Source organism: Eumetopias jubatus, unplaced genomic scaffold (assembly GCF_037043125.1).
Source record: "Eumetopias jubatus isolate StellerSeaLion01/CBP00866 unplaced genomic scaffold, mEumJub1_p1.0 scaffold_1, whole genome shotgun sequence".
In the NCBI taxonomy this organism is placed as follows: domain Eukaryota; kingdom Metazoa; phylum Chordata; class Mammalia; order Carnivora; family Otariidae; genus Eumetopias; species Eumetopias jubatus.
This window is the reverse complement of record NW_028274807.1, coordinates 57,911,367-57,934,080: the sequence shown is the minus strand read 5'-3', so window position 1 is coordinate 57,934,080 and position 22,714 is coordinate 57,911,367. Positions and strand designations below refer to the sequence as shown.

Here is a 22,714-nt window from a genome sequence, read left to right as displayed (position 1 = left end):
TGTATAAAAAGTGCCCAGACTGATTCTAAAGTACAAGCATATTTGGAAACCATTGCTATCAAGAATATTGATGAGGAGAGGACACCAAGCAGAAGAATGGAAAAAGTTTTAAATGCTGGACTACATATGTGGCAGAAGCTATGCAATGTTTTTTGGGGTGCTAAAATTTTTAAAACCAAGATTCATCCCTCTGGGCTGATGTTGTCTAATGTCAGTGGTAAGTTCTCTCTAGGGTCCTGCATCTGTTTTGTGTTTGCTGTTTCTCTGACCCTCCTGGCATAAAAAAAAAATATTGGAGAAAGTACAGCTGGGGCGCCTGGGTGGCTCAGGTTAAGCGACTGCCTTCAGCTCAGGTCATAATCCTGGAGTCCTGGGATCGAGTCCTGCATCGGGCTCCCTGCTCAGCAGTGAGTCTGCTTCTCCCTCGGACCCTCCCCCCTCTCATGCTCTCTCTATATATATCATTCTCTCTCTCAAATAAATAAATAAAATCTTAAAAAAAAAAAGAAAGTACAGCTGCTTCATGATTCATGAAAGCAACTGAATCTGTACGCAAACTGAAGAATTTGCTCTGTATGTAGCTCCTAAAATGTTTGGAAATGAATTTTAAGAAGCCCAATTCTACTTTGCTTTTTGTCTTTCACAATAAAATTGGAGATAGATTGATGTTTTTAAAACTGATCCTAAAACACAATGCAATCACTTTTTTAAATGTAGTTAAATTCTTCAAAAATGTAGTAAATTCTTCAAATTTGCACATTTAAATAAAAAGTACAATTTTTTAATCAAACAGTACTTAATTATAATGGGACAAGGGTCAGAATAGAAATGTAATTGCTAGATGAAATAGAAATTTAAAGCAAAATTGACTTGTAACTGAACTAACAAACTTTGGAGCCAGGCTTCTTTCATTTTTTTTTTTTTTTAATTAGAATGAAGACAGGAGTCAGATTCTGAGGGAGGGTTCTGTCTTCAGGGGGACTCTCAGGACTTCAGCTGTGGAGGAATAAAGAGCCAGTCATGGTGATAAAAGTAACAAAATAGATATCTTTAAAAATACACTAGATGTTACATAAGGTTTTTTTTTTTCCAAATTTTGTCTCATTAGCACAGGCTTTTTTAATATGAAAAAAAATCCTTAAAATAGATCAAAAAGGTTTTATGCTGAAATAAACAAAGTGTATATGACTTGTCTCTTGTTTAGGACAATATCCTGGGATCCTTGGCTATATGACTTTTGACTTCTGGGACCATTTTAAATGGATAATGAGCCTTGCCTCAGCTGCCACAGGAAGTTTGCATTCCACCTTGAGCACGGGAAAGAAAGTTGTGTAAATGCTGGGTAAATATTTCACAGGATGTTTACTTGGTAAGTAATGGATGTCCTAACATACAGTTGCTCTGTGTTAAACTGTGGTGGTTGAAATACATGATATTTCAGTTCCAACACTAAAGACAGATACGAGGAGATTATAGTACTGGTTCACTGAGCTCTTTAAAATCATTCATCTTGGGGCCTCCAACCATCACACAATGTCTGTTTGAATCAATAAATACAATGATAACTGTTTTTTTTTAAACTTATGTACTTAGAACCATTGAAGTTTGGCCTTGGAAGAAAATCATCAGCCTCCAGGAGAAAGACTTACAAAATCAGCGTCTGTCAATGACCACAGATGTCACAAATCTAGATTTCTCATTTGGAATCTCAAATGGGTGAATTTAATTAGCTCCTATAATTAGAAGCACAGGGCGCCTGGGTGGCTTAGTTGGTTAAGCGTCTGCCTTCGGCTCAGGTCATGATCCTGGAGTCCTGGGATTGAACCCCAGGTCCGGCTTCCTGCTTGGTGGTGAGTCTGCTTCTCCCTCTGCCCCTCCCCCCACTCATGCTCTCTCGCTCTCTCTCTCTCTCTCTCACTCTCTCTCAAATAAAAAAATAAAATCTTAAATACATATATACATATATATATAAATATATAAAATTAGAAGCACAGCTAATTATTACAAGTGGCCTTGGAGAAAACAGTCCACCTTGACCCTGAGCTATCTGATCTTGAACTTTTCCATTTCTTCCTTTTATTGCTTCTCTTCTATTTCATCCAGACAATACCCACATGAAAAATGTTGAAAATGGAAGTTTCCTTTAACTGATATTCAAGATGTCATTTAGCTCGGAACTTTATTATTTAGAGAGAGAACATGTAGCTAATATTAATGATGATCTTGTTCCATTGATATTTATCTGCAGATTAAAGACACCTGCCCTTCCCTCATCTGTTGAGGAAGTGCTTCCTGTCACTCATATTCTCCATAACCTCAGATAAATCACTGGTATAATCACAATAAGCATTCTAATCTTGCCATGACATGATGTTTAGGAAGAAAAATCTAAAACCTTTTACATAAAAGAAGTTTCATAATCTCAAGTTATGAAAAGGGGGAAAAGGCATACTTACCCATAGGTACTTTTTACCATGAATTCCCTGACCTTAATTCGATTAAAATCTCAACCTAAAGATTGCAACAATATAGATTTCTTCAGAGTTTGATTTTTCATGTCACTCAACTTTGAATGAGCAAAACCTCAATGTGGGGCAGAAACGGTGGTAAAGCGGAAGGAGAAGTTAAGGACTGAGCCGCTTTGCAGATCAGTGTTTGAAAGTGAACAGCCGATTTGACAAGAAGCAAAAACCACAGAATATAGTACCACATCGTTTTTCTGTTCACTTCGTTTCACAAATGATTCAGGCTCTTCCTACTGTCTTCTTCACCTCCTTGCTCTTCTCTACTTATTTCACTGATGTCACTGAGGTAGGTAACCTGGTCCAATCCTGAAGAATTCAAGGGAGGAAGAGAAGTCTACTTGTGAAGTTTTTCTGTCCCTGATATGCACAGGAAATGAAGACATTGCCTGGCATGCTTGGAATTGGGAAATTGTGTTGGGTGTTCTTCCTAATCCCACATCTGGGCATCTGGAGTATCAACGGTAAGGCATCTATGTATATAATCTCTTGTTTTTTTTTCCCCAGGGGGTGGTGGAGGGAATGTTTTCACTTGCGATGTCAAGTGGATAATGGTGGATGAAACCATGTAGTGAGATTTGGTCACTGAGCACGTTCTAGAACATCAACCAAACAAGAACATGGTTTTCAAGTCATGGCTTGGCTGATTTTCTTAAAAAACATGTTCCGATGGTAAGGAAAGAGAATTGGGCGGATATTATAAATAAGGTACAAATTTATCACTACTTCTAGCAAAAATGCTCTGGATGCCGTCCTGATGATTGAATAGCTTGTCTTTTCGAGATGGAGGCAAGCAGAGTGCTGTAGTTCAGCTGGATGGGTGTTGGATAACCGGGGTTGTACTTGACTCTGTGGTTACTCTTGAGTAATGTCACTAAATAGAGTTGCCCTATTTGCCTCACTGGGGTGTGTGCTTGGAGAATACCGAACGAGAAAATGCTCAGAAATCGAGTATTGGAGCATTCTGTCATTGTTTCTATTAGCTAAAAGAGAATGGCTCCTACTTGGGTGTCATATGGCATAGAAAACAGCTTGAGGTCTGCCTAGATGATGTGTGGCCACCTCTGCAAAGATTTTATGAGGGCAAAAAAGCAATTTCTTCCTTCCAGTGAGTTCATTTGCTCCTTTACATGGACACAGGGGCCCATATATTGAAAGACTGTAAACAGCTAGCAGAAGTTTCTGATTTTCTCAGGTCTGATTTCAAATCTCCTGCCTGGTTATCCCCACAAACACACATACTCTTACCAGTTTGTGTGCTGTGGTTTTAAATTGGAAAATATGGTGACTGAAATCCTCTAGAATGTCATCTTAAATTCTGGAACTGCTTGGTTTGGAATTTGTCTCCGTGGATGTTAGGATGGCACACGACCAGGTGCAGAATAAAAATTCCCAGGCACCTAAGCATTGTTATGTGTGCAAGTAATTTGGTATTACATTGATGAGGTTCTTAGATGGCTGGCTGGGTTTTTCATTTTCCATCAGATGCCTAAAATCACACAGCTATAACTGGAGTCATATATTAAATAGAATTCATACCAATTTGAAGAGCACATAAACTATCCTCTGTGAAATGAAGGAAAATAATGTTCAGTGCTGGGGTGCCTGGGTGGCTTAGTTGGTGAAGCGTCTGCCTTCGGCTCAGGTCATGATCCCAGGGTCCTGGGATTGAGTCCAGCATCGGGCTCCCTGCTCAGCAGGAAGTCTGCTTCTCCCTGTCCCTCTGCTCCTTCCTCTGCTTGTGCTCTCTCTGTCAAATGAATAAATAAAATCTTAAAAAAAAAAGAATGTTCAGTGCTATATCACACTGGGAGTGGGGTAAAACTTCTATTCCCCTCCTAATGTGTTTACAAAACTAGACTGGGGGGAAGGGTTAGGACTGGGTTTGTTTACTGGCTCTGCCACTTACTGTGTGACCTTGGTGAAGTTTCTTATCCTCTCTTAGCCTTAGTCTCCTCATTTGTAAGATAGAGATAATAATTATACCTAAAATATGGGCCTATTTCGAAGACTATAAATGCAATAATATGGGTGAAGTGCCTAAATGCAATAATATGGGTGAAATGCCTGGTATAATAAGTGCACATAATGAAAGCCAGTAAATGTCAATGGTGTTTTGCTGATATTATTTTCACCAAGCACCCCCCACAACATTCAGTTAAATGGGAAATAAGTGTTAATGTTATTGTTTTAAATAGTTGAGCTTTTAAAGCTTAAAAAAAAGTGAATAAATAAAATACACTGCACAATATATTCGACCCCAACTATAGAGAATCAAATTATTTGGAAAATGAAATGGAAAGCCTCAGAGTGCCAACCAGGTTTACTGTAAAGCAGTTGATAGATTGAAGCATTACTTGCATTAAATTTAAGATATAGGTTGAGATAAATGTTTAGTGAGAATTGTTCTCCCAGACAGAGCTGATGGCTCCATTCCTTAAAACCACATTAATTTTAACCTATTTATCTTGGGGATTTTCTGTGATTTACTAAATTACTGAGTTCTTTACACTGGCATGGTTTCAAAATGCCTAAATTTTTTTTTAATTTAGAATTTAATTTTTCTTTAATTTTTATGAATTTCTTTCCCTCAACTTAAAAGCAATGGGAGATCTGTGTGCCTCTTCTCAGGAATGAGACTGCATCTACCATAAGGTTGGAAAAAAATGTTATATTCTCTATAAACTTCTTGTTTAAGGTCCTCCTTTATAATAAAATTATGCTTGCTTGCTTTTTGTGTTTCTCAAAAAAAAAAGGGAAATCTGCCCCTTGGTATCTGGCTATGATTTCGATCTCTGTCCTGATGAAAGGAATAAAGGCGTCAGCACCTTCCTTTCATGCACAGATGGGCAGATTATACTGGGAAGAACGAGGCTGCAAGTGAAGATGCATCACCAGGGAGCAGCTCCCAGCTGCGAGGCTTTGGACCACTTGTTCAGTTCAGGATCAACCAAGGATTCCGTCTTCAGGCAGGCAGGAGTCCTGCAGTTATTGTCTGGGTACCACTTGGCACTATATATGGTCTGAAATGAAGACAGTAGGAAATCTTTGACTGCTGCTTATTGTGATAAAAATAAATAAATCCTAATCTGATCTAGTACCAGTGGCCATTTATGGTTTGGCTCCATCAAGAACGCATTAGTTAGGTCTGAGTCTCCATTTGGCACTTGTCTATGTCCTCTTTCTCCTTCACTCTGATAGTTGAGTATGGTCCATGGATCCATACCCCACATCCCACTCAGATTGTCCCTTCACTGGGAATTGGCCATATCCTTGGGTCAGATCAAAAACAGGGCAGAAAGTGCTCTGCACCTATCATTTTTTGAAGTTCCTGTTTGATAACACAGTGTCTTTATCAGGCTTATTACCATGGCTCTAGCTATTTTTTCCTATTGAAATGTGTACCTGGTGTGCTGGGGGTAGAACTCATTCTTCTGCCAAATGCTTGTGTATCGTTATTACCAAAATGCCTGCCACAAAATGTGATTACTTTTTATGTAAATGTCTAGGAAAATATTCTGCAGCTAAAGGACTTCCTGGATTAAGGCATGAAAAGATTAACCCGTGTGCTGATAAGAAGAGCCTTGAATAGATTTTCCTAACCCTGAAAAGCTCTTTAATTAATTGTTGCTTCCTCTGTCCCACTATCATAATTTCCTCTGTTGTAGTGTTGAAGTCAAATGCTGCTTATCTTGCTTTGCTGGGGCTTTCCTATTTAATTTTCATTATTTGTGAGTTTCATCTTTACTTACGAGTTCCAAATTGTTGAAGGAAAAATGTTCACAGGTGTTCATAATCAGGTCGCCAAATTAAATCAATCTTTTGCTGTGGTTCTTGGAAAGGCCGTGGCAGAGTGGTTAGGATCAGGGACTCTAGAGCCAGACCACCTGGATTACTGTCCCCTCTCTGCCATTTACTGTGACCGTAGCCTCTCTGGTTCTGTTTCCTCATCTCAACAACGGGGACAATATTGACACTGATCTTATAGGGTTGCTGTAGCAAGTGAATTAATGCTATACAACACTTAGAACACATTAATTTTAACCTTTATATCTTGAGGATTTCCTATGATCTACTTGATGCATCATTAAGTGCTGTGTCACTTTAGCTAATAATGTTCTTTTAGTCCAAAATTTAATTAGCTTGATAGTTCCCTTCAAGTAGGCTTGGGAGGTCATCTCTTGTTTGGGGTTGAGAAAAGTTGTCTATAAATAACTCTTGATATCATTATCTACAATCATCCACAGTTACCAAGAAATAACAAAGCTTTGGTCGTCATGTGACTCCAGTGACATTGCCTTTGTGAGCTCTTCTATCGTATGCACTTTGCTTCACTTTTCTAATAGTCTCCATTCCCTTGCCTCAAAATAAGCTCAGTCTTACCCACCTATCCTTTCATGGTCATGGCCTCTGACTTACATGCTTATCTCTACGGAAGCAATTATGGTGTGCTTGCGCCTGCATGTGCAGGGGTATCATTCTCAAATGCTCAGAATCTAAACTTGTCTAAGTTGAGGCTCACTTTGAACAGAGTGCAGGGTAGTGTTGGAACGACCATCTAGGCCAGTCATAGGGAAACCCCAAGTTTAGCTGGTAGAGCTAACTTCTCCTTTTCTCCTTCCTGTTAGCCATATTTATCTTGTGAACACAACCTGGAACTCACAAATGTCATCAGCAGCTCATTGTCCAGAAGTGGTTATAAGATAGGTTGTGGCACTTAGGTTCTAGCTGGGTGGTTGTGGCCTTATTTAATCTTCTTCTACCAGTTAGGAGAGGAGAATTAATATTGGGGGAGAGTTGGCAGTTTCTGCTCACATGGATATTGTTAATTATCTTCTAGGGCTTTGAAAATGCCAGTGAATCTCAGTGTGATCTCTGTGGTACAGTGCATTAGGAAGGGGAAGAAGTACCTGGGAGAGAAGTAGAGGCAGATGTTCCCTGTGTCTTTACAGCAACACAGAACCCATGCTTACCCTGAGCATCCCAAGTAACCACATTATCACTGAAGGCAATATTTAGAAATACTTATGTTGATTTCTGATGCAATGACAAAGTCTCTCTTTGATGCTACTGGCCACAGCTTCTAAGGTATGCTGTAGGCTTTTCCTGTGCTGCTTTTCTTCCAGAAGGCACTGTGATCAAGGTAGAGGGCCTAGCATTTCTGAAGGACAGGGCCTCCCAGGAGCAGGCGGTCAAAGTCTTCTGGAACTATTGTCTAAATTGTCAATATGAATCATTGTTCTTTAGGGCTCACTAAACTGGCTAAAAACGTTTGCTACTCCACAGAGAGAATTGCAGAATTGGCCAACCAACACTCTACTAGATACTCATTCTTGTCAAATGGGGTGGGCAGAACTCTGCAGAAATGGAACATGTGTGAATCCTTTGGCTATGGTCAGTGACCAGTAGGGTAGAACCACAAGGGGACATTTGTCATTTGGTAGAGATATAATGGAGAAGTTACTGAAAGAAAGCTTGGAAAAGTATATAAAGACAAAGGTATTTTTACTTCCCACTTTTGACCAAGGCCAGCCTTGCTGGTTAGTGTAATTCTTTTTTATTTTTTATTTTTATTATTTTTTAGAGGGGGAGGGGCAGAGAGAGAGAGAGAATCATAAGCAGGCTCCATGCCCAGTGTGAACCCCAACATGGGGCTCAATCTCATGACCCTGAGATCATGACCTGAGCCAAAATTGAGAGTCAGACATAACCGACTGAGCTACCCAAGCACCCCTGGTTAGTATAATTTTGTAGGATTTCATCTATCATACAAAAGGACATTTTTCTATGGGATATACTGCCTTTTCTATGTCTATTATATTTGTTTGCCCAATGCATATGCCAGTCATTATGCATGACTGCTGATCCTTGACTCAGCTGGGAATAACTGCTCAGAGCAGAGGCACTTGGGGCAGAACTTCTGGTTTCCATCTTGTCTCTGCCGCCTGCAGGCTTTGCTCAACTACTGTGTCACTTCCCTAAATTCATCCTAAGAAATAATAATACCCTGTATTTTTTTGTTGTCTATTACGAGCCAAGCACAATGCTAAGAACTCTTGCTGTGTGTTCTCATTTACTTCCACAACTACTGGCAGATAAGAGCTTTTGCTCTGAAGTTAGCCAGGTCTGGGCTCAAGTCCTGGTCCTGGCTCGGACTCCCATCAGCTGGTTGTCTTCAGCAAGTGGCTTAGCTTCTCTAATACTTGGTTTTTCCAGCTTAAAAATTAAGATAACAACTCTAAGTACCTGATAAGATTTTAAGGATCAAATGAAACGATATATGTATGGTACCTAAGAGTGAAAATCACATTATAAGAACTCAAAAATATTAGTTACGTCCTTATCTTCCCCCCATCGGGAGGATCTAGGGTGGGTCTGCAGCACTTTGATAATGTGAGGTGCTGTGTGCCTGTGAGCAAGTGACAATGAACGTGAAGCAGTGATTCTGGAGGTGATCCCCCCAAATGTGACTTATGCCGCTATCCATGTGCTGTCTGACTTGAGGACGGCTAATGCTCTCTGTGGGTCCTGTCTTTTAATATCTCAAGGAGAGGAAATGGCACAGGTACTTTGTGAGCTTTGCTGACTGTTAGACGAAGCTATGGCAAATACTAAAATGACTATTTCAAGACAAAACAATTTTAGACTTATCCCAAACTAGATAAAACCAAGAAATGGCTTAAAGTCTTATATTGCTCAATAAAACGAGGTTGAAAAGATAGTCTTCAAATTTTCCCCCAAATAGTCATATCACAGAATGAGAAATTCTAGCCCTAAAAGAAATTGCTTCAAAGTGTGCTAAATAAATACCACATGAAAGCAAACTTAAAGTTTTCACATACCAGTACAATGAGACTTTTAAGGAGGAAATGGTAATAGAGATGATTGTGAAAATTCTCTCAATTTTCTCATTTCTTGTCCTTTGTTTTTTAAGCAATGGGAATGAATTTGGATTCATACTATGTGCATTCTTGTTGTGAAGCTAATGCTTTAATTCTTTCCAGTTCCATTTTTCTAAAGGAACTTTACATTAATGTGAGTCTCTCTCTCTCTTTCTCTCTATGTGTGCATGTTTGCATGTGTGTTTTTAGACAGGGAAGAGATGCCTATCCCCTTCTAAAGACCAATACTACCAAGAAACCACTGACTTTTGTTTGTGTGTCTGTGTGTCAAGTATTCAATTTGGCCTTTTAAAGTTCTTTGGTTTTTTGAGTAAGATTGTAAGCACTGAGATTACTAGCAATCAAGAGGTCCACTATTCAACAAAGCTTCTCTTCCTGTAAAAAAATAAAAGAAAATAAAGACCAATATCAGACAATATCCACAGAGAAGAAGAAAAACCTGAACTATTATTTCATACTATATCTATGTCTTGGATCCATATTACATGGCATGTTGTTTGTCAGGTAGATGTATGTAAATATCTCTCATCTCATGGTAGGGACTGAGGCTCTCAGTTTTCATTGTACCTCTGAGATCATGGCACAGGGTTTGGCTTAGATTACCAATGGTCACTCTTTACAATAGAAGCTCTGTTTTAACCTTGCATGCATACATCAAGTTTCCCCAGCATTCCTAGCACTTCTGGGGATATCTGACTTATGTAGGAGGTTTGTTTACCAGAGTTAAAGTGGTAAGCTTAATGCACACTGCAGAATACATGAAATCAGTGGTGTCTGCATGTCAACACTTCATCTCATGTCACCTCATGATTTGTGGAGTCTATGCCAGCTAGCTTATGGTGAGAAGTATGCCACATGGGCTTTCTGATGCTGTGCACATGATTCCTTAAGGTGTCCAGGAACCTTCCAGAACCTCTGATGTGTGATTCCATGGCTGCCTTTGCTGTGCATGAGTTGGTCTTGACTTTATTCAATCTACTGCCCCAGGGGACCCCTGAACCCATACCAATTTGCAGGGGAACAGGCACTTGCTTCCCTTCCCTGGGGGTCATCAGATCTCCCCTGCCGTCCACCACTCTGGCCCTCAAAAGTAAGGCAGATTGTGCCACCGGGAAAGTTTGTTTTCCTCCTTGGGAGACTTGTTTTCCTCCTAAGTCTGAAGACTTCGCTCCTTCTGTAGCCTCCTCACCATGTATCTAAGTTTTGGAGTTTTTTCTGTGTTTGTCTATCATGGTATCTTCTGACAGAAGCTGAAATCCTGCTTCACACCACAGAAAATTATTGATGTATTACACCTTTCATGATCGTTGTGGTTTTCAAAAATTATTTATTGACACTTTTTAAAATTTAATTTAATTTTATTAGGTTATGTTAGTCACCATACATCATTAGTTTTTGATGTAGTGATCCACGATCCATTGTTTGCATATAACACCCAGTGCTCCATGCAGCACGTGCCCTCTTTAATACTCATCACCAGGCTAACCCATCCCCCCACCACCCTCCCCTCTAGAACCCTCAGTTTGTTTCTCAGAGTCCGTAGTCTCTCATGGTTCATCTCTCCCTCCGACTTCCCTCCTTCATTTTTCCCTTCCTTCTCCTAATGTCCTCCATGCTATTCCTTAGGTTCCACAAATAAATGAAACCATATCATAATTGACTTTCTCTGCTTGACTTATTTCGCTTAACATAATCTCCTCCAGTCCCATCCATGTTGATGTAAAAGTTGGGTATTCATCCTCTGATGGCTGTGTAATATTCCATTGTATATATGGACCACATCTTCTATTGACACTTTTATGTTTAACTCTGTCATAGCTCAAATCAAGGCAGTCTGCGTTCATTACCGTCATTCATTTCTTTCAGTAAATATAATCGTTTTGAACTTTCCATGCATGTGTAAGAATTTTTCAATGGAGCAAGAGTGAATCTCAGTTGGGATTTTCCTCATGGTAACAGTTATAATCAAGGTGCATGGTCTTTAAAAATTAGAAATAATTGTACTTCACATATGATTCATAATCATGAAGCTCTTTTTTTTATGAGCTAATAGGTTTCACAAATTATCTACCCTCCCTGGCTCCTGATGGTATTTACACCTGCAGCTACACTTGCTCAACTGGAAAGTACTGGCCCGTGGAGTTATTTGTGGCTGGCACGTCTTTCTGATTAGCCAATCAGATCCAGGTATCTGGATGACCACAGAGTATCACTTGTTAAATATTTTGAATATCACCCCTCAGTGGACATAAATCAGGCCTTCCCACACTATATACTTGCAAGGTCTAGTTTTTCTTTAGTGGTTATAGTTTAACCACTATGGGGTATGTTGAGGTGCATACATTCTTCACCTCAGTGCCCTGTAGGCCACCTTTGTAATAGCTCAGATGTGTCTGCTCTGCTCCCTTAGCGCATAGATAGCATTAGTCAGAGTTGTGAACAGGAAATTTTTCTCTTCCTGAGCTCTCTTTGTTCAGTCTCAGGCTACTTCAGGCCTTCTTCCTTTCATACTAAGCCCACCTCCTCCTGCAGAGACAGGTACTATCTCATCAAGAAAGTCATGGACCTGATAGGAGGACAGATGCATAAACACATATTTAATTATAAAGGAATGCTGCACGTCACATAGAACAGCATGAGACACTCACAGAGTGGGGGAATGTCCAGTGGACTTGGGTTGCTGGAGGATGGGGGTGGGGTGAGTTTGCAAAAGGAAGTAGGGGTTAAATTTTATTTGATGGAATCTGGACATTTCCTGCAGGCATTGAAGAGTCTCTGAAGGGTTTAAGGCACAAAATCCTTCTATTGGATTTTCATTTTGAGAATGAAAACTGTGACAGTGATGTGGAGAATAAATGGGGTGGGGGGAGGGGAACAAGGCCAAGTTTGGAATGTAGAAGACTAGTTGGTGGGCTGTGACAATAATCCACATCAAAGGAAATAAGACTCAAATTAAGGCAGTTTTATGGAAGCAAATTGGCAAGACATTTTGGACACTGAATCAATTTAACTTGATGACTGATAGAATGGGACAGGAAAGAGGAAAGAAACCAGAGGGCTCCCAGGTTCTGGCCATGTCACAAATAGAGCTACTTTTAATTATCACCACATACCAGCAATCCTGAATATCAGTGATAAAACACTCCTCCCCTCAAAAATATCTTTGGTCTAAATTCTAAATAATTACTATAGTTATTCCTGGGTTTGAATGATGTGTATGTAAGTTTCAAATTAGCACATTTTTAGTACTTCCCCTTTGATAAACATTGCATTCTACACGAAAGCGAAGTCAGAGAACTTCCCAGTTACAGAGTTGGCTCTGGACACACATACAGATTCATGTGTTCATTTCATGAGTAAATTTATAATGTCCAGAATCACCTGAGCTTGCTCAGGTGTTGTGTCTCTATGAGCTCCTACATATTTCTTCATTTCAACAGTAGATTTTAAATAAAGAACAACACCACAGTGACTATGGAGCCAAAGAAACAGAATGTGAGCCATTTCATTGCTTTCATTCTATGCAACCACTTTGAATATTTATTTGTTTAAAATCTAAAAGTGAAACAGGACAAACTATGTGGTGTAATTTGTTTTCAGGTATTAACTGTAGTTTTGAAGTTTAAAACTTCATGTTTTATTGAATAATATCTATACAACTGAAATGTGTTCTCCTCAAAGTGTTGTTTTAAAATTAAAGAATGAATCAAAATAAAACTTCACATTTGTGGTACAATTTAGTAATTGCTTAAATTGTATCTTTTGTAGAATTTCAGTTTTAATAAAATTCACTTATTAGCTACTGGAAAATTATTTATATGGACTACTGTATCAGACTGCAACTAAAGGATAAAAGTTCATACTGTTTAAGTAGTTACAAAACTATTAAATAGATAATTTGGTGCATTTTTCCCTTTTTGATTTTAATATTTTAAACATTTTTTAACTTCCATGGTTTTATGTATGAAGTTCAATGAAAGGAAATATTCACTGTCTTTATTTCTTTTCTGGCCATTTTATTGTTCGTTTCAACTCATGATCTCTGAAAACATTTTTCCATATAGAGGAGGGGTGTTGCTAGAAATGGTGCACTCTAGGCATCAAATATGCTAGGTATACACTAGTCATGGAATATGCGAATATAACAAACAGTCATGGCTTTCATAAAGATTTATAAAATATAAGTCTTCCAGAGCACCTGGGTGGCTCAGTCAGTTAAGCATCTGCCTTCGTCTCAGGTTATGATCCTGGAGTCCTGGGATCGAGCCCTGCATTGGGCTCCCTGCTCAGCGGGAGTCTGCTTTTCCCTTCACCCCTCACCCCACTGGAGATCTCTCTCTCCCTCTCAAATAAATAAATACAATCTTAAAAAAAAAAACTATAAGTCTTCTGAAACCTCTAGTGACTTAAAAAGAGATACTTCATCATACAAAAGCCAGAGGATGGTAGAGGTTTCATCATTTTACTGAATATGTTTATCTGAATTATTTTTAACATTGAAAATTCCCCACCATTAGCTATGAATGTTTGAGAATAACAGCAGGAACAACTAACGTTGGCAGATACCTCCATCCAAAAGCAACTGTGTTCCTCACCTCTGTTTAGAAAATGTTTTTTTTACAAGACAAACCCCCCAGGGACAGCTTTTGATTTCCTGAATGTCATGAAACAGCCGTGCGTGTCAACATGGATGTCTGATGGAGAATTTGAATTGTGCCATTTAGCTCTGTGTAGCTTTCCTGAGCTACAAACATCCGTTTGAGTCTCAGGGGGATGGGAAGTGTCAATACGCTCTTTGAACAAAGAGCAAGTCCCCTTGATGACTTTTAATGCCTGTTGGCAAGGCTGCATTAATCTATTCATTCCCCCATTCAAGAAAAATCCCTGTCCAGCCAATGCGGTAGCCAGTGATCCTCACCCTGCTGGTAAGAATATGCAAGAACCCCAGTGATGTTTCCACAATGCCACTGGGAGTCAGTGATGTGATCAGGACCATCAGCTGGCTCTCCTCTCCTACCCCTGCTCTGTGCACTCCCCCCATGCACATAGCCACCTAGGCTGGGACTAGAGATGTTCACTTGTGCTACTAGCATTGGGTGACAGCCTGATGGCTAAATGGAAAGGCAACATAGACTTAGAGCTGGTTTTATCGTGTCAGTCACACACTGAGGGAGGTGAAGTTGTGGATGAGTTTGTGTAGGAGAGAATGGTGGGTAAGGATTTTCCTGTTTTCATCCTGTTTTACAGGGATTGAGGTCCAGGGAGACTGGGTGGCTATCTCAACATCACGCAATATGTTAGTATTTTAGAGTATTTGAGCAACCATGTCTGAATGGTTATTCTAGTTTTTAGGTATTTACATGACTTTTTTAAATATCCCAAAAGAATTAGGCTCTGTATTTTCTCATGGTGACTAAGTGGAGTTTAAACATGGCCCATTTAATGCTTACTGCATTTATTCTGAAACAACCTGTGGTCTCCATGTCACTATGTGAGAAACCCGTGATCCAAGTGTGTATCAATTCCCTGAATCTGCCATGAGAGTCCTCCTTCTCTGCCTCTGCGCTTCCATGTGCTCAGTCTTAAAATACCTCCCCTGTCCCTTTCACTGCCCTGATTATCAAAGGGTTACTCGTTCACTACTGTTCAGCTCAAATATAACTTTTCCATTAAGCCTTGTCCCAATAGTGGCAGCTGAGGTTAATCCTCTGCACACCCAAAGTCTGCACCTCTTTATAGTGTTATTTCATTCTCCCATCTGTCAAGCATCTTTATTTCCCATTGGAAAGCAAGCCCCTTGAAGGAAGACACCTTGTCTTATTTATTTCTATACCCCCCCAACAACTAACATACGAGGACTTCCAGGGTCCTCTGAGCCCTGTTTTCAGCTCAGATGAATTTGAAGATAAAAAGAGTGGTAAGGTAGATAGTAAATTTATTCTGGGAAAGTGGCTATGTTAGTTACTCTCATCTCATCAATTAAATGCTAAGCTTCTTGAGGGCAGGAAGGCCTTTTCTACAACCATCTTGCTGTTTTCCACAATGTTGGCACTGAGTTAGTTCTAGGCTCCATAAACTCTGACTGACTGATCTAGATCCAGGTATACGAAAAGCAAAGTTAGGAGGGTGAGGTAGTCTATTAACTTCAGGGGGAGGAATGAAGTTCTGGAAATGTGAGTTTCACTTGGCTTTTCAGCCTCTGGCCTCTTGCTTTCTTGTTGCAAGTCTAACCACATCCAGGTGTTATATTGTTAGGCACTTCCTTTTGGTAAATTATCTTACCCTTTCTCTTCAAGTTTTTGAAAACTTCATCCTTATAAATTGGCTTTTAGTTTGCTTTCATTTTTATTTTGAATTTTTGGAAGCAACTGAATTAGTAAGTCTTAAAGTGAACTTGTTTGAGGTTTCAATGCATTTATAAATATAAAAATATTCACAAGTTTCTGAAAGTTCTCCACAGTTCTCAATCTGGTTCCTGGACAAATCAAGTTTCTGACAGAGGTTGATGAGATGTGAGCAGAAATTATACTGAGAGGTTTTTTGGGGGTTAATAAATAGCTAAAAATGAGAATAGTTATGCTGGCAAGGGTGTAGAAATAAAGTGGAACATTCAGCTAAGGAGAGCAGCATTTGCAAGGCAGGGCCAAAAGCTGTCTTTCACCTCAACATCCGAGTTGCCCTTAGCCTGCTTTGTCCTTAAAAGCTAGTTTAGGCTATCACCTCAGTTACGCTGATGTGAGACATACATCTGTTCAGAAGAACGCCTGGAGATGAGTGAAAGAAATTAATGAAGGGGATGTATTGGAAATATTGGTGAGAGGGTAGTTCAAAAGGGGGAAGACAGAGCCAAGAAAAAAACAAACAAACGAACATAAGGATGTAGGGAAAGGAATTTAAAGAGAAAACACTCTCAAGACCTTAGCTCTAATGGAAAAACAAAAAGGTATGAGCCACTATAGCATTCTTAACTAAAAGGAATCTGGTTGACTGTAGTTATTGTTTTACCAGCACAGGGAGTCAGTTCAGTAGTAGAATATTCTATGATTTATATACACTCATGATATAACTGATACAAAAAAAATTAAGTGGTTGTCATAAATTGGTGCCATTTTTCTTGCTCATGTACATGAGTCTACAAAGGGACAATATAATCCAACAAATATCAAAGAATGAATACTTCCACATAAGTATACATTCTAAGTAATTGAAGTTTGCCCCCTTTGAGACAAAATGTTTTTTGACATGACCATTTCTGATGAAATTCTTTGTAAAATGGGTTGTTCTTCTTTGTTTCAAAAAATAGATATATTAAGCCTTATTCAAAGTTTTGTTTGTTGATTCAATCTTCTTATTATGAATATAGTTATTACTCTGTATTATATAACACAATTATGCCCTCTAAGCTAATTAGGAAATGATAATGGATTTATAAGGATTATGTATAAAGTCAGATGAGTTTGGGTTCTTGCAATATCTATTTTGCTTGTTTAGGGAATAATTCTTCTTCATGTATCTTGGTTCACAATTACATCCTAGATGTTGAGGTTTCCAGGTAAATACTTTCATGGTAAGTTAAGGGTAACAGAACTTATTCAATAGTAATAGGTCATTTTAGAAGTTCTTTTTTCTTGGCTGCAGATTTTATATGCAACTGACAATTACTAACAGAAGGTTCATAGACGATAACAGAAAATCTGTTTCCAGGAAAAACCTCTCCCCACCAAAATAAAGGGAGGCAAATTCCTGTATGTTAGGCCAAAAGACAGAATTTCCAAGAGGTGCATCGCTGTTCCTCCCCCTTTGGAAGACAAAACATTCATGTTATGTCAGAACATCCTATCTTCCAACAATTATCTTGAGTTGCATGTGTCCTACATAGAAAAAGTCATGGAAAAAATTGCAAGGCAGCACTAAAGTCTTTGTGAAACAAGTAATGAAGATTTCTAATGCCAAGTATAATAGGGAAATAATTGTCTACAAAAGTTCCTCTCTCCCACTTATTGGAATATATCAGAGCTAGTAATAGAAAATGTGATTATTACTCAAGAAACAATAATAGAGTAATGGTTAATGATTTACAGAGTGATGGACTCTAGTATGAGTTTGAGTCTTGATTCCCCTATTTATTAGCATATAACTCTAGGCAAATGTTTTACAACCTCTGTAAGATAGGTGTCATAATAATATATTTTTTGTCGTGAAGATTAAATGGGTTAAAATATTTAATATTTTTTTAAGATTTTATTTATTTGAGAGAGAGAGAGGGTGAGAGAAAGCATGAGTGGTGGGCAGGCAGGGAGAGGGACCAGCAGACTCCCTGCTGAGCAGGGAGCCCGATGTGGGGCTTGATCCCAGGACCCCAGGATCATGACCCAAGCTGAAGGCGGACGCTTAACCGACTGAGCTCCTCCCAGGCATCCCTATTTAATGTGTTTTGAACAGCCCCTGGAATATAATAAATTATTGACCAAAAATTGTTATTATTATTTGCTACCATTGGAGTAGCTATAAAATAATAAAATAAAATAACATTTTATAATAATAAAAATGTCAGTAATATTTTGGAAATTGAGGAAATTATTCAACAATTGAGGAAATTATTTTTTTCAACAAATACTTATCATGTGCCTACTATGTACCAGACACTCTGCTAATAAGGGTTAATATACTGAAAAATGTTGTCTGGAGGGGGGGCACCTGGGTGGCTCAGTCGGTTAAGTGTCTGCCTTCAGCTCAGGTCATAACCCCAGGGTCCTGAGATTGAACACCATGTCGGGCTTCCTGCTTGGTGGGGAGCCTGCTTCTCCTTCTCCCTCTGCCTCTCCCCCTGCTTGTGAGTTCTCTCTCTCTCTCTCTCTCTGTCAAATAAATAAATAAAATCTTTTTAAAAAAATGTTATCTGGGAAAATTATAAAATCATACTTGAGAAATCTTTGGCAGAATCTGTTGAATGGCAAATACCTGGTCTTTATAGAACATATTTGATTTGAATTTTGTTTTCATCTTTCAGGGGAAAAATCATGTAATGAACAACTGTATGTAAAGAGATATTCCATATACACTGTCTTAGCAGGGAATTCGTTTGATCTGAAATGCCCTGTGAAATACTGTACTAACAGACCTAATGTGATCTGGTGCAAGCTCGAAGGAAAAAGCTGTTTATCTCTTGGGTATAAACTTCAGGGATACACAAGCTGGAATGAAAATGAGAATATTTCAGTTTTTATTCTGCATTTTAATCACATGCTGCCTGGTGACACTGGGTCATACCGCTGTTCTGCAAATTTTTCATCTGGACTTGTTGAAAGCCACTCAGTAACCATTAATGTGACAGGTGAGTTCTACACCAAGACTCTCTCATATTCTCTCATCATGTTTTAAGGAAAAGGAGGACCCAGATTCTCAAGCATTTATGTTAGACACTGAAGTCACATAAATCAGAAAGTTGCCACACTCCTCAGATTGTGATCTGTGTGAGCAAGTGTGTGTGTAATTTTGGGGTGAGGTAGAGAAAAATAGAGAAAAAATATAATAAAAGTTATTGTTCTTGCCTTTGGGGGTATAGCATTTATTTGATAAATCCAATACTAGGCCACTGAAATACAGAAAAAATTACCAAGTGAATACCAATAGTAGTAGACAGCTCTCTATTCTTTGTCCTCTTTTCCTTTATTTTTTTCTTCTACTTACCAATCCTTAACTTTTACTGATAATAAGTCCTTGAAATTATATTTGTGGTGCCCCGACAATTATACACTTGTTAATAATTCATAGTTTGCACAGAGAACAAACTGCGCACAAATAAGCCAGACTCCCTGATGAGTTTTGAGGATGTTCATAGCTTTAGCTGCCTCTCCAGTCTCTTCCAGAGGCCCTCAATAGGCTCAAACATCAGGAGAACAGGTTGAGGTTAAGTTGGGCAAAACCAACTGAATAAAACATGGAAAGCAAACAGAGAAGAGTAGAGGAAAATAAATGAGTATGTTTAATTTATGAAACTCCCACATCATACTCCATGGTAAAAGAGTGAAAGCTTTTCCTCTCAGAACAGGAAGAAGAGGAGCCTGGGTGGCTCAGTTGATTAAGCCTCTGCATTTGGCTCTGGTCATGGTCTCAGGGTCCTGGGATTGAGCCCCACATCCAAACCCACATCCAGCCCCACATTGGGCTCCCTGCACAGCCTGCTTCTCCCTCTCCCTCTCCCTCTGCCCCTCCCCCTGCTCATGCTTGCTCTCTCTCTCTCTATCTCTACTCAAATAAAGAAAAAAAATTAAAAAAAAAAAAAGAACAGGAAGAAGAGGCTGTCTGCTTTTGCCACTTTATTCAACACTGAACTAGAGGTTCTAGCCAGAACACTTAGGCAAGAAAAAAGAAAGAAAAGGCATCCAAACTGGAAAAGAAGAAGAGGTAGTTTCACTTCTAAAATCCACAAAAGGTAGTAGAGTTAATAGATGAAATCGACAAGGTTGTATGATCAGCTAAAAAAAAAAATCAATGGTATTTCTATACACTAGCAGTGAACAATCTGAAAAGGAAATAAAAAAACAATTCTATTTATAATAACCTCAAAAAGAATAAAATAATTTTACCTGGGAGGTTTAAGACTTATACCATAAACAAAACATGGCTGAAAGAAATTAAAGAAGATAAAAATAAATGGAAAGACATGCCATTCACATTGGAAGACTTAAAATTGTTAAGATGGCAGTATTTCCCCGGGTGATCTACAGTTTCAATATAATTCCCATCAAAATCCCAACAACCTTTTTTTTCTTTCTTTTTTTTTTTTGCATAGATGAAAAAACTGATCCTAAAATTCACATACAGTTGCAACGACCCAAATAACCAAAAAAAAAAAAAAAAATCTTGCAAAAGAAAAGCAAAGTTGTAGGACTCACACTCCTTCACTTAAAAATTTGCTATAAAACTACAATAATCAAAACAGTGTGGTACTGGCAAAAGATAGATATACAGATCAATAGAATAGAATTAAGAGTCCAGAATAAATCCATACATCTTTAGCCAATTGAGGTTTTTTTTCTTCCAAGATTTTATTTAAATTCAAGGTAGTTACCATACAGTGTAGTATTAGTTTCAGGAGTAGAATTTAGCGATTTATCACTTTCATATAACACCTAGTGCTTATCACAACAAATGTCCTCCTTAATGCCCATCATCCATTTAACCCATCCCCCCCCACTTCCCCTCCAGCCACCCTCAGCCTGTTCTCTGTAGTCAAGAGTCTCTAATGGTTTGCTTCCCTATTTTTACCTTATTTTATTTTTCCTGCCCTTCCCTGATGTTCATCTGTTTTGTTTCTTAAATTCCACATATGAATGAAATCATATGGTATTTGTCTTTCTCTGACTGACTTCTTTCACTCTAGTTCCATCCACATCATTGCAAATGGAAAGATTTCATTCTTTTTGATGGCTGAGTAATATTCCATTATATATATACCACATCTTCTTTATCCATTCATTAGTCAGTGGACATTTGTGCTCTTTCCATAATTTGGCTATTGTGGATAGTGCTGCTATAAACATTGGGGCACATGTACCCCTTTGATCAGAATTTTTGTATCCTTTGGATAAATACCTAGTAGTGTGGTTGCTGGGATGTAGGGTAGTTCTATTTTTAACTTTTTGAGGAACCTCTATACTGTTTTCCAGAGTGACTGCACCAGTTTGCAGTCCCACCAACAGTGTGGGAGGGTTCCTCTTTCTTCGCATCCTCACCAACATCTGTTGTTTCCTGAGTTTTTAATTTTAGCCATTCTGACAGGTGTAAGGTAATTTAAGATAAAATGCTTCTGCACAGCAAAAGAAACAATCAACAAAACTAAAAGGCAGCCTAGGAATTGGGAGAAGACATTTGCAAGTGACATATCTGATAAAGGGTTAGTATCCAAAATCTATAAAGAACTTATCAAACTCAACACCCCAAAAATTAATAATCCAGTTAAGAAATGGGCAGAAGACACGAATAGACATTTCTCTAAAGAAGACATACAAATGGCTAACAGACACATGAAAAAATATTCAACATCTCTCATTATCAGGGAAATATAAATCAAAACCACAATGAGATGGCCACTTGACTTTTAACAAGACTGCTGGGACCATTAAAATGGGAAAAGGGTAGTTCTTCATTAAATGGTGCTGAGACAATTGGATACCCATTGCAAAAGAATGGATTTGGACCTTCACTTCACACAACATACAAAAATAAGTAAAACTGGATCAAATATTTAATATAAGAAGGAAAACAATAAAATATATGCTTGCATAAAATTTTAATACTATGTTTCCCTAAGGGAAACATAGAAGTAGATCTTCATGATCTTGGATTTGTCAATTTTTTGATACATCAAAAGCATAAATACATAAATAAATAAATTGTACTTCATAAAAATTAAAATCTTTTATACATCAAAGGATACTATGGAAAGAATGAAAAGACAACTATGGAATGTAAGAAAATATTTGCAAATCATATATCTGATAAGGGACTAGTACCCAGAATATATAAAGTCTTACAACTCAACAACAGACAGACAAGCAACCAAATTAAAATGGGCAAAAGACTGAATAGACATTTCTTCAAAGAAAATATATAAATGGCCAATAAGCACATGAAGGAATGCTCAATGTCATTAGTCATTAGGGGAATGCAAATCAAAATCACAATGAGACACCACTTTACACCCGCTAGGATTACTAGAATTTTACTTTAAATGGAAAATTACAAGTGTTGCCAAGATGTGGACAAATTGAAACCTTTATACCAGCACTGGTGGGAATGTAAAATGATTAAGCTGCTTTGGAAAAGGTCTGGCAACCTTTCTTAAAAAGGTTAAACATAGTTGCCACAAGACCCAGTAATATCCAAGGGAAATGAAAGTGTATGTCCATATTAAAACTTGTACATGAATACTTATAGCAGCACTATTCACAAAAACCAAGAAGTGGAAACAAATCAAATGTTCATCAACTGATAAATAGGTAAAGAAAGTGTGTTATATCCATACAATGGAATATTATTCAGACATAAAAAGGAATGAGGTACTGATATATGTTACAAAATAGATGAACTTCAAAAACATCGTGCTAATTAAAAGAAGCCAGACACAAAAGATTACTACTGTATGACTGTTTATATGAAATACCCAGAATAGAAAAAATCCATAGAGATAGAAAGTAATTAATGGTTGCCAGGAACTGGTAGAAAGGGATAATACTTAATGTGTAAGGAATTTCCTTTGGGGATGATGAAAATGTTCTGAAACTA

General features: G+C 38.3%; 1 protein-coding gene across 4 annotated transcripts in view; it reads left to right on the top strand.

Annotated features, from left to right (window-relative positions):
• Window positions 1–2,540: 2,540 nt before the first annotated feature.
• BTLA (B and T lymphocyte associated) overlaps window positions 2,541–22,714 on the top strand; it is a 30,994-nt gene continuing 10,820 nt past the window's right edge. The window contains exons 1-2 of one of the 4 annotated variants that reach the window (XM_028110613.2): window positions 2,541–2,986; window positions 18,435–18,758. In XM_028110613.2, the coding sequence (XP_027966414.1) occupies window positions 2,899–2,986; window positions 18,435–18,758 (412 nt within the window). In that variant the 5' untranslated portion in view covers window positions 2,541–2,898. The remainder of the gene's footprint in view (window positions 2,987–18,434; window positions 18,759–22,714) is intronic. The other 3 variants (XM_028110612.2, XM_028110611.2, XM_088024473.1) reach the window with 3 other exon arrangements.